This window comes from Dinoponera quadriceps, unplaced genomic scaffold (genome assembly GCF_001313825.1).
Source record: "Dinoponera quadriceps isolate SergipeBrazil2010 unplaced genomic scaffold, ASM131382v1 scaffold3061, whole genome shotgun sequence".
Classification (NCBI taxonomy): Eukaryota; Metazoa; Arthropoda; class Insecta; order Hymenoptera; family Formicidae; genus Dinoponera; species Dinoponera quadriceps.
In genome coordinates, this window is record NW_014557306.1 from 735,006 (window position 1) to 747,440 (window position 12,435).

The following is a 12,435-nucleotide window of genomic DNA, read 5'->3' on the forward strand; positions in this document are numbered from 1 at the left end:
ACAGCTAAAAACCAGGTAACGAAACAAACGAAACTGGTGATTACATTTCAGCTTTATTACGTGGCTAGCTAATTTCTAACTGTGGAGGCTGATTCTTTATTTTCGGTGCGAGCGGGCGATTAGGTCGGCAGTCCAAGGAGCGGCATCGCACGCGGGGCGGCTCTCGCATCTCCGAGTTTTCTCCTTTAACACGCTCTCATCGTTTCTTTCGCGGCGCCCGAGCGCCGCGCGAGTTTCTGTTTACCCTGAATAAATTTGTCCCGTAGCTTTCACGGTTTTTTCCCCTTCCACTTTCCTTCCTTTTTTTAATACCGATATACTGTCCGCGTATAAATGAAACATCGCTTTCTCCTCTTCTTACGAATTGCCCGCCACCTCCTCTCTCGAAGACGCAACGACGCACTCCCCCATCCATTTACTGCAATCTTTATAATTACATTTTATTTCATTTCATTTACTCCTATAATTATCCCTCCCCTTTATCCGCCGTCTCTATCTTCCCATCTCTCTTCCTTTCCGCCCGCCGCTCTTCTTCCTCCTAAGAAGGATTACTCGTCCCGTAAGAAAAATTCTCCGCGCAGTCCCGGTCTCGCGGCTTGGAATTCCGCGATCCCCGGCCATCGGCCGGCTTCGCCCGCATCAATTAGGTATTTTAATCGGGAAGGTACCGCGGAATAGTTGCGATACTACAACGGCGCGCATTTACGATACGCGCGCGCGCGCAAGCACGCCCGGAGAATTGGAACGTGGTTGCGTTAACATAATGGAATTCCGCGGAATGTTATAACCATTATATACGTACAGCGGATTACGTCACGGCGCACAACGGCGGCGGAGGGGTAACGGCGGTACGCGCGCGGCTCGTGAGAGAGCGAGAGAGAGGAAAAATAACGCCGCTTGCCGGCCGACGTCGCGCTCGCTTTAATTTCCTAGATTGAACTCCGCGCGTTTCCCCCTTCTCCTCTCTCTTTCTCTCTCTCTTCCTCGGCGGAATCTTGGCAGCCGCCGTTCTTTTTCCGCGTGCGCTAAGCGCCCCGCCGCCTCCCCCCCCCGCGAACGCGTGACGCGACTGGGCCGCCGTTTCTCTCCCAGCCACACAAACGCGCGCGGATCCCACCGATCCTGGACGCGAAAATGCGACGTGTTTGCCGGGGTTTACCGCGTCGCGATGCCATCCCCGTCCCTGAAGGGTCTTCTTCCGCGTGTACACGACGAGCTGACGCGCACAGCGGCCAGGCGGACCGCGCGCGAGTAAGATGTAACGGCAGAGTGCGTTTTAAAGGTGTTGTTCCCTGAACAACGGGAAAACGGAAGCGGAAAAGCAGAAAAGATGTCGTGGAAGGGTGGCAAATTGGAATCATATTCACATTAATCCGTTTCGAATATAGTCGTATTCCTTATGCGCAGGAAAAACGGAAATTTATAAAAATGAAAAATCAGATTTTCTTGATTACGGTCAATAAAAATAATCAATCTCATAAGAAAAATATATAACTATTCCGTATTTGTTACGGTGAAATGTGAAACACGGTCATTTGAGATCGGGACGGATGAGTATGAACACGATTCCGATTGGTCACTTCTCCGCTACATCTTTTCCGTTGTCCATGGAACGGTGTCCTAATTCTTGCCGATGAGAGTCACAGATTCTTATGTATCGCCGCGGAGACATATCGCGATATATCGGTATAAATTCTCATACTGTGTCGCGCGTATTTCTTATGCCCAGCGGATCGCATCGCACGCAAGCAGTGTAAAAACCTAGTTATTAATGTAAAGCGCATTACATATCGCGCGAAGCGTCAGCTGAATAATACATGAGAATCTTTATTAGCTCCGATCCCGCGTTTCTAGAATCTCCGGATCTCTCCGGAGTTCGCGCGCGAACGACGCTCTTTCCGAGACGTTCGTTAGCCGTCAGTCGAAGTAGCCGGATCCTCGGATTGATTATTACGGATAAACAGATGTGTTCGCGCGATAAATTCGCGGGAAGGTCTTCGAATCGATAGAAGCAAACCGTGCTATTACCGGTCACATCCGTCGTGGAGTGTCGCGAGCATGTTGCTTCCGGCGTAAGTCCGGTTCCACGGTAGGTGAAGAAAATTTCCAGCCTTTTGCTCTAAGCGATAAAATGTAACGTAATTTCTGGCAAAAGGCGTTTCCCACGTTGCCAGAAGTCACAATAATGCTTAAATCTGAGGAATCTTCGAATGAAAGTGCTGGAAACGCTTCTTGCTAAAAATTACGTCAGAAATTTAGTGCTTCGGGCAAAAGCCTGAAGCCTTACACTATTAACTATGTATCGCCAAATTGGAGATACACGTTGAGACAAAAACCCTACGTATACGTAGGATAATTATAATTGTGAGGGACACATCGAGGTTAGTATCTCAAATTTAGAAGTGCTAACCTCGTGATGTCTCTCGTAATTACGTAAGGTTTCTATTTCAACGTGTATCTCCAACATTGGCGACACAAAATTAAGAATTTACCACATCTATCCTAAATCCGAATTAATCCGTCCACTCGCATTAATCTCGCGCGATCATCGAGAGAAGATCCCGAAGGGGCGGCACATATCGGAGTTTAGCTCTTCGCGACTCCCCAAGAAACGCTGCCATCCCTCTGGTTTCTAACGACGCGAAGTCCGACGTTCATCGCGTACTAGTTACAAAACAGCTTGTAACTAGCCGCATGCTTAATAACTTGCGCCAGTAGCGAACGATAAATAATGCAAGAGACACCGTCGTCCCGATGTAATTAACGAGAACAGTCGATACTCGGACGTGTGTGAGTGCACGAATATAAATATATATATATGTGTGTGTGTGTACGTATGCGTATGTAAGCGCATGTATATGTCGCGTGCGTGGCCGGCGTGACCTGTGCGTGTGCGTCACGTACGCGCGCGAACGAGCGCGGTCAATATTTGTCATCCGCTTTAACAAAAAGAACGTTACAAAACGCTCGGCCGGATGCACCCCGGCCAAATATTGACTGCGCTCATTGACGTTCATTGATACTCTCAATTAGCGCATACCGTCGAAGCCAATCGCCGGGTAATTGGGATGGCCCTCCTCCTCTTCCTCCTCTTCCCCCCTCCGGAAAAGCGCGCGGGCCTCTCTCTTTCACCGCCCGTTTACTCCCTCCCTCCCACCCTCTCCGCCTGCTGCATGCCTGCCTGCCTGCCTTCGTCCCTCCGTCGGTCCGTCCATTTCTCTTTCCTCCGCGTTTCCGCGAGCATCGGAAGCGAGAACGGGGTTTCGGCGCGAAAACTGACGCGCGCGCCCGCCGATCGCATAATTGGCGACGGCCGCCGCGACTCGAGGCCGTAGCGTCCTGTTCGTCCGTCCGCTGCGAGACGAACCGGTCGTGAAAAGAGCGGCCAATTACAGCGGGTTCATTGCCGTGGATGGACATAGAGAGACCGGGTCGCCTCCTCGGGAGAATCCGGCCGCTGTTTCGCCGCCGTTTGCACCTCGGCTGGAACCGATGGCGCGCACCATCACCGTCGCGTTCTCGTTATAACGAAAACTCGCGAGATCGTTTCCATCTTTGCTCACTCTATCGGGAAAATTGGGTCTGGGTGATTTCGAAGTGATAGATAGAGAAAGGGAGAGAGAGGGTAGTTGGTTATAACCCACTCAGAGTGCGAAACTTTCGATCGAAAGAGTAAAAGAGAGAGAGAGAGAGAGAGAGAGGGGAAAGCGAAAGAGAGAAGAAGAGGGTTAGTTCGCCGCGGGAAACGCCGCCGCACCCCGTCGTTTCTTGTTTCACTTCTGGCGGCGGGGCACGCTCCCCGACCGGAGGGGAAACTTTTAATTGACTCTCTCGTCGCCGAATTATTTCTAAATGTTGAGCAAATATTGGAGCATCTCTCACTCTCCCCCTCTACCTTTCTTTTTCGCTTTTTATTTACATTATTGCCGACGCCGGCAAAGTTCAGGTGTATATTCGGAATCTTTCTTCGGTCGCGGCGCGACGAGCTTCGCCCGCCTGTTTGTTTGACTTGTCAACGGTGAGATTAGGTTTGTGACAGTTTTGGTAACGTGCCATAATTCGAATCAGAAAATATCGCCAGTCGTCGTGGTTTATTATCATGTAAAAGCAGACCTACGTGTTCGAGAAATTTTGTACACTTTTTATCGGCTCTCGCGTGGACACGAAGATTCGTGAAGATTTTTCATTCACAGCCCGAGCCGAAGCGCGATCGATCAGTGGCGATCAACAAGTCACTAGAATCGCCGAGATCTAACGGAAACTCCTCCTTTCATCCTATCCCGATTCGATAATGAATGTGTAATCGCCGCGTTTTTATTCTCCCGTCTGTGCGACCGGGGTGTGTCTTCCGAGTTATAAAAGACGAGAAAGAAGTAATACTCCTCTGGCATGAGAACAGGAAAATTACGCCCAGCGCGCATCGGAATACATATCCGAGCTGTTCGGAGTTATCATGTACGTAAAAATCTTCTAATTACAACACTCGGCGCAATTACTGACTTCTTGTTGCGCAATTTGCATCGGAAATTACATATCGGCGCTCACGCGTGCAAAGACAAATGTTCGTCCGTAAAAAAAGATTAATCGCGTAAAACAGTATCATTTCACTCGCACGGACGAGCGTACGCTCGTTGAGAATTCTTAAAAGTGCTTGCAAGTAACGATGCAATATAGCAGCGCGGCTATAATTCGCGAAACTTTTTTTTCCGCGTTCGGAATGAGTGGAAATTCACTCGAAGCGATGAAGAAGATAACGCCGCTCGGAATCACAAAAGTTCCATCCTTTAGTATCAAACTTTACACGGTAAAAAGTATTTTGTGTTTGTGTTCAAATCGGTCCTTGTTGAAATTTTTATATTAAGTTTTTAAGCGCGTGTGTTAATTTAATATATTGTGTATATGCTACCTCAACATTTTGTGTTTTGCGTTGATCTTTAACATGTGTTAAAATAACACATTTCAGTGTCGATTAACGTATTAATTTTAGACATAATATTTGTGTTGCTCTTTAACATATTCACTCTGTACTAAATTAGCGCAAAATGTTTTACTGTATAGAGTGGATTCTCAATCCATTCGAGTGAACGTTTCAATCGATTAGAGCGGATTGTTTTTGCGACGGTTTTGCACACAACTCGGGACAAGAGCCGTCATCGCATGAAGTTCATGTGATCATCATCATTTTAGAGCACATCATGTGTCTCTCTCTCTTATGCTCTAAAAGTGTTATCGAAAAACCCGAAAACGAAAAACTTTAAAACGATATAATTTCATACGCCGAGGCTGTTACGCCGATCTGTGCGCGTGAAATTCACTCTTCACCTTCGAGTGGGAATATTCACTCGACGATTCAGAATGGAGCGTCCACTCTGTATCAATGAAATGTCACTCGAATTCGGGGGAATTCGTCGAATGGAATACTTCATTCGAAGAAATTTGGAGAGCGAATCCGTACGTACTCTAATCAGAAGAGATCAGTCAGCACCCCCCTTCCACGAATAGATATACTCATCACTACCGGCACGTTACGCGCACAATCTCCAGAGACGCTCACGCGACACTTTCGGCGGCGCGAGGAAGCCGAGAGCGCAAAATAGAGAAAGACGACTCACCCTTTCCTCCTCCCGAATCATCTCAGCGATGCCGGGTTTGATCTCGAGGTCGTCTCCGGTACCGGGTTGATTACCGGCGCTTTGCTGATGGTGCTGTTGCTGTTGCTGCTGTTGCTGCTGCTGCTGCTGTTGCTGCTGCTGCTGCACGCCGAGCTGCTGGCCGTGGCCGCCCAGGTGGTTGACGGGCGCGTGCGGACCGGAAGTCACGTGGCCAGGCACGTGGTGGGTCGACAGGGGGTGCGAGCTCTGCTGTCCCTGCGGGGGTGGCGGCGGGGGTGGCGGTAGAGGCAGCGTGACCGGAAGCTCCTGCAGGTTGATCTGCGGTGTGACGGAGATGCTGGGCGTGCTGGGCGAGCCCAGGGACCTCGGTGTCGAGCTCGCAGCCGGGATCATGTTGTGGATTTCGGGCACGACGACGTTGCCGCCGATGACGTCTTGGTCGTCGACGATGCTACCGGAACCGACACGTTCCGGACTGTTCGTGCCGGACGGTGATCTCTCGCCGGACATCCGGCGACGCTTCTTCCGGTGCATCGCCGCGCCCGCGGCCTCCTCCAGACTCGGTCTGGACGTGAGCTCCTGCTCGCTGTTGACGTCCGCGAGACCGCGAATCTTGAGACTCTCGGCGACCTTGAGCAGCGGCCCGATTTGCTCCTGGGAGACGTTGATCTCGCCCTTGTACATGAACTCGACCGCGGCCTTGAGCTCCGGCCACTTGATGTCTTTCATGATGACGATCGGATGTTGGCAGGGGTTATCGAAGAAGAGCGTTTGGAAATACGGGCTGCAGGCTGAGAGGACCATCTTGTGGGCCTTGACGCTGTGCCCGTCGCAGGCCAAGGTGACGTCGACGAAGCTCTCGCTGTGCAGGAGCTGGTCGAAGACGTTCGTGAGATTGGTCTGATAGTTGTTCCAGCGCAGGCAGAACTGCTGGGGTGACCCAGCGCCGCTTTGCTGCGTCATGATCGGGCGCGCTCAGGCTACCACCGTGCGTCTCTCGTTTTTCACGGGGAGAGAGATCCTTCTTCTCCGCCACGCGCGCGCTTCCACCTACGCTCTCTCCCTCCTCCACCTCCTCCTCCGCTACCTGTCACACGTCGTCGTCGTCTTCTTCCTCTTCTTCTTCTCCTCTTCCCCGGTCCTCCTCCTTCTCCTCCTCGTTGTCGACGGTGGCCTCCTCGTGGTGTCTCTCGCCTCGGGCTTCTCGTTATCGACAACGCTGGCCTGATCGGATCAGCAACGAGGCCGCATCTGCAACGACACACATGCACAGCCACTCGCAATACTCCAGATGTACGCGGGAGTGAGAGATTATCCGCGCGCCTCGTGGCAACGTGCGCGGATCTGTCAGACGCGAACCGACGCGGGCGTCATCGTCCCAACGGGACGTCGCGGTCGAGCATCGTGCAACTTGGCGCGGCCGAAAACGTACTCCACTCCCACGGCGAAAAAGTTACTGTTCACCCATCGTACACGACGGGGGGAGTCTCCCGAGGGATCGAGTCCCGAAACAGGGTTGCGACCCTGCTCCGATGCACCACGCGGCACACTTTATCTTTCTTCCCCTCTCTATCACTCACTCTATCGTTCCCCCCCCCCTCTCACACTTTTCCCCGAGTTCTTATCTACCCAGCACCTATCTCGGTCCAATCATCCGTCAGAAGGTCCTATCGCGTTGTTTTCGTCCGAGAGAGCCACCGTCAACCACCCACCACCAACCACCTTCCTAGACGCGACGACCGACGACAAGAACGTCTCGCGATTTCCACGGCGGAACGGGCACGTTACAGACACGAATCGCGGTGTACGCCGCGCGTTGCGGCGTGATAAGCGCGTGCTGCGCGCGGCGAAGGGTGTCGGAACGACGAACGGCGTACGATCTGCACCCTGTGACGAGCGCGTCGCGACTGAGAGGGCCAGCAGCGCGGCGGCGGTTCGTTCGAGCGGCAGTGGAGGTGCCGTGCGCGGCGCGGCGGTGGCGGCGGTGGCGGCGGCGGTGGCGACGACGACGGTGGTGGTGGTGGCGGCGGCGGCAGCTGCAGTGGCGGCGGCGCGAAAGAGAGATAGAGGGAAAGAGAGAGAGGGAGAGCGCGCGAAAGAGGAAGAGAGATACAGACCACGTACCACGGCAAGGAGACGGCAACGTTGCGCGGGTGGAGGTGCTTGCCGTACCTCACGCGTCCTCACGTTCCCCTCACACCGCGGCAGTACCGGCCAATCGTGCCGCTCGCCTTCCGATCGGACGCGCCGACAGGCGCCGCCCATAGAGACCGCCTCATACCGCCTCTCTCACTCTCGCGGCCTCCCGCGAGACCGCGCGTCTCGCTTTGTTCGCCGCCGAGAAGGAGAGGATTCTCTCTCTCGCGGCATCGGCCCCGGCGAGGCCCACCGATCGGCCTCCCGAAACGGCGATCCGCTGATGATGATGAGAGGAGGCCGCGCTCTGCTGATGGCGGAGGTGGTGGTGGTGGTTGTTCTGTCGTTACTAGTGCCGCGCGCCTGTGGAGAGAGCACGTCCACGACGACGATGACGGGTGCTCTTTCTCTCCATCTGCAGGTATCGCAGGTAGGAATCGATGCATTCCGGGAAAGAACCGCGCGAAAGTAGGTTGCACCCACGTAAGCGATGAGATTTAAACGAGTGGGTAACGTGGAAAGAGTTTTTGGGGATGGCACGTTGAGTGCTCACGGCGACGATCCAAGGGGGTTTCACCGGACTCGCTCGGATTGAATACCGGCATTCCGAATCCGAGTGGATCCGATATTCGTGCGGGTTTCCAAGTCCGAATTTGAAATTGCAACTAAACGACGTGTGGCGGATAAGCGGAAACTCGATATCTCCGTTTGACCCTTATGTATAGGAATCCTTAGGGACGCGTCCTCAGCGCCGAGCGCTTGGTGCGCGAGCGCCACGAAGAATAACGAGAATTTGTTCTTTTACAGTGGGTGCAAGTGAGTTCAACGAACGCTGGCGGGGCAACGGCGTCAAGAGACTTCTACGGTGAGACGCGGCCGGTGTTTTTGAGTTACCCGGCTAAGTTCTCGTCTCTCGCGCATTAAGTGCCGGGGCTCTCATTGCACCTGCGCACAGTAACGATTGTCCTGATACCGGCGAGATGAACGAGCAGAAGCGTGCGCGCTCTAACCGTATCTACTAAAATGAGTCTGGAGCCACCGCATTACACAGGCCGATTACCCGCGATCATTCTTCTTGGGGGAACTGTCGTAATAAATTAGCGCGGTAAGTTGACGAATGAATGATACTCCACTGCCGCCGTCTGAAACGTGTTCTCCGGGAACCGGCGCGAGATCCGACACCCATGTCTCTAGACTCGATCCAATCCGATCCAATTCAGGCGGATTCGCTTGTATTCGCGGCGCGATCCCACAATCTGGACGCGTAAGCAGTCCCGTGGTGGCCGGTGGGCTCGCGATCGTAAAGTCGTGGACTCACTCGGTCTCGAAGCGCCTCAAGAGTGCCTCTTTACCGCGTATGAACCGCTAAACTACTTCAGCGGCTAATAAAAAAAGAAATAATAGTGTCTTGCCGATGTGGTATAGTCCGATATAGTTCCAAGCGATCATAGCTGTCGTGGACTGTAATAGCGAGCGCATTTGCGATGCTTATTAGAGTAATATTTTTACACGAGGGTAGAGAGAACGGTCTCTCCCGCTCGAGTAACGCGACGCTTCGCCAACTACCCCAACTGCCCGGAACATACCGTTCCCCTCCAGCTCTAACTCTCTGGAGCGGACGCGCCGGTCTTGCTCCACGGAGCGGTATTTACGCCGAAACTACCCTGTCCGCGCGCGCATAGAGCGGGTTATCATCGTGCGTTGTGCATTAACGACGATCTCGCGGCCCGCATCCCTCCGCTTCTCCCCCCCCCCCCCCTCCCGAAGAATCCCGGCACCCTTTCTTGCGACGGCACGTGGCGGGATAATTGGAATGCGAATACGGCGGATTATTCAGCGTCGACGCGCGGTTTCGCCGTCTGTCGTCTCCCGGGGGCCAACAAGACGATATCGACGATCGAATTTGGGCAGTCGTGCCACGATAACGGAGTTACGCGCGACGGTGCCGGCCGGGAAAGATGGCGGTCTTAATCGAATTAAGGCTACAAAGAGAGACGGTCCCCCTCCCCTCGCATTCGCCCCTTGCGAGCCGGCCGGACTCCCCTAACTAGCTATTAGCTCGAATTTTGGTAATAGCGAGCGTCGTGCGGGGCTGGCCGGGCGCGCTCTCGCCTAAGAATCCGTTCTCGACGACTGCCGCGAAATATCTTCACGCTGCTGGAATTCGACCAGCCGCGAGCCTTTTTCAAGATTCGTAAAACGAGACGGGTAAAGTGGCGACGGGGGTGTCCGGTGAAGCCGGTTAGCGGATTTTATTTCGCACACGTCGAGATTTTTCATCGCGATGATTAACGTCAGTCTTCGTCAGCCGACCCTGTCTATCGTTCGGTCCGGATCTACATCCAGTTGCGGTAAGCCTTTAACTTTTTACGCTAAATTGTAACGCAATTTCCGGCAAAAAGCGTCGTCCAGCGCTATCAGACGTCGCAATTCCCAAGTTTCCAGCATTTTGACAACGCGGGAAACGCCTGTTGTTGGAAGTTTACAAATTTGCTGCGAGAACAAATTAGTAGATGCAGGAAATCTGTATTTTGTTCCGACGGCAAATTAACGTGTCCCAAGGACAAATTCATGCGGCAGAATATATTTTCTATCCCGGCGACAAAACGGTTTCAGCTCTAATCACGAATAATTCGCTTATTCTTACTAAATTTATTCTTACTAAATTTGATTGCTGTCGCAACGAATATGCAGCAGCAACGATGCGACAGCAAAATTATTTTTCTCCGTGTAGATCTGTAGACTTAAGTGAAACGAGAAAAAAAAATATATATATATATACGTCGAGTTTAGACGAAAATGGAGTAGCAGCTGAAAGAAAAGATGCAACGTCTAGTTGACATTCTAGTTTGACATTCTTGATTCACGTGCTCGCGTGAGAATTTGATTTCCAAGGGAGTCAATGTCCCAGCAATAATCACTAGAACGTTCGCATAACGATATACCGAAGAGCGCGCGTCCCGCTGAAAGCGTAAATCCACGGAGTTCGGATTTCGTCCAGTGCGGGGATTTACAGGCGTGCTGCGCGGATCCGTGAAGATTCGCACGGGGTTGAGTCCCTAACGCGATTTTTCGGTCTCCCCGCGCGCACCCTCCTTGATCGGACGTGCGTGTAAAGTTGCACGCGCGATATTAGACGCGTAAAAACAGGGTAACGGCGATGTCGAACGACGTATGAGTCGTCGGATGTATACGTCCGCCGAATAACGACACCCGCGGGCTTTCTGATGAGGGAATATCGCCCGTCTTTTACGGGCCCGGCACGTATAAACGCGACGTGCCGCCACCGTTGTGCCGCGTTATACCGCGTCGCGTTATTTTTCCGCCGTGTCGAGCCGCGGCGGGAACTTCTGTCTTCGTTCGCCACGCGGCAGGTAAAAAGGAATTAGCCGGAGGGGGCTGAGAGGTAGCCGTAGCGGCTTCGTTGAAACACACAGTGAAAAATTTTGTGTTAAATTTTGTGTTAAATTCAACACATTTCACACGTCACAAACGCCATTCGATAAATAGTTTCCGTTAATTTGACGTTTACGTTATTTGACGTTGTCGTAATATTTATACATGTTGAATATCGACGCAACATGAAATGTGGAGACAACACGAACGCAATACGTTAAATTGACACACGGGTATGTTAAGAATTTCGAGAATTTTAACAAAGGCCGATTTTAACAGAAGCACAAAATTATTTCTCCCTGCGCAGCTACGGCGATTATTCAGACAATCAGCCAAAGGAAGATTACATTACTTTCACCTCGACGAATATATCGGAACGCACATCTCATATTCAGTGGGGGAAGTTATTTCTTAGTAATCCTCCGAAAAGACAAATTTTCCCACTAGATATTACTGAAACTGGATGTCTGAAATTTTCTATTTATATGTATTTACATAATAAATACGGATATCTGAAATTCATCGAGGTAAAAGTGTAGCAATCTCCCTGCCATTGATCGCGAAACAGTTAGTAATTTCTCTAGCTCGGATTTCAGCTGCTGAACAATTACTCGGGACAGTGCCAAGTTATTTTATTTCTGCTTGATCTCAGCGCGAGGTTCAAGCCGCGGAAATAACAGTCGCCCTCGCGGACTGCGTTTCCCGCGCATCCAGTTGCGCGGGTACGCAAATGAGGGACCGTCGAATTTTGAAGAGAGACTCGCGCGTATCGTAACACGCAAATATATATTATTATACGCGGTCGCGCCTTCGTTCGTGGAGTATCGATCGCGAGAACGAGATCGAGCCAAGGGCTCGCGAAGAATTGCCGGTCGCGTCTCGGGGAAAATAGATATTGTTATGATAATATCGAGGTGCCGTGTTAGAATTTTCTCGTGCAAACAGAAACTTGTTAGTCGCGAGAACGGCGGAACGCGTGCGTATATGTTACGCACCGCCACGGTAACAAAAACGCGAGCTCTCACACACACAACCGCAGTAAAAGCGCGTGAGAATACGGCATGTACGACTTACATTCACCGTGCGCGAGCAACTTTAGTTGCTGTTACTCGAACGGCAAATATGTAATATCAAACTTGATGTTACCGTAACGTAGTTTATGCCGGCATAATGTTTACAAAATACCGACATTGCGCCTGCAACAACTGCGGGACCTTTTTCCGCTCGCTGCGATTTCGCTGATTTCCCGCGCACGTGAGAGAGAGAGAGAGAGAGAGAATGTGGGAGGGGG

The 12,435-nt window shown here is 51.9% G+C and overlaps 1 protein-coding gene across 5 annotated transcripts in view; it reads right to left on the bottom strand.

The window, feature by feature from the left end:
- The window catches only part of LOC106749005 (protein bric-a-brac 2-like), a 424,643-nt gene that overhangs the window by 313,336 nt on the left and 98,872 nt on the right, over positions 1-12,435 (bottom strand). For 4 of the 5 annotated variants that reach the window (XM_014628005.1, XM_014628006.1, XM_014628002.1 and 1 more), the window contains one exon: positions 5,613-6,863. In XM_014628005.1, the coding sequence (XP_014483491.1) occupies positions 5,613-6,575 (963 nt within the window). In that variant the 5' untranslated portion in view covers positions 6,576-6,863. Of the gene's footprint in view, positions 1-5,612; positions 6,864-7,736; positions 7,791-12,435 lie in introns of those variants that run through there. The other variant, XM_014628004.1, reaches the window with a different exon arrangement.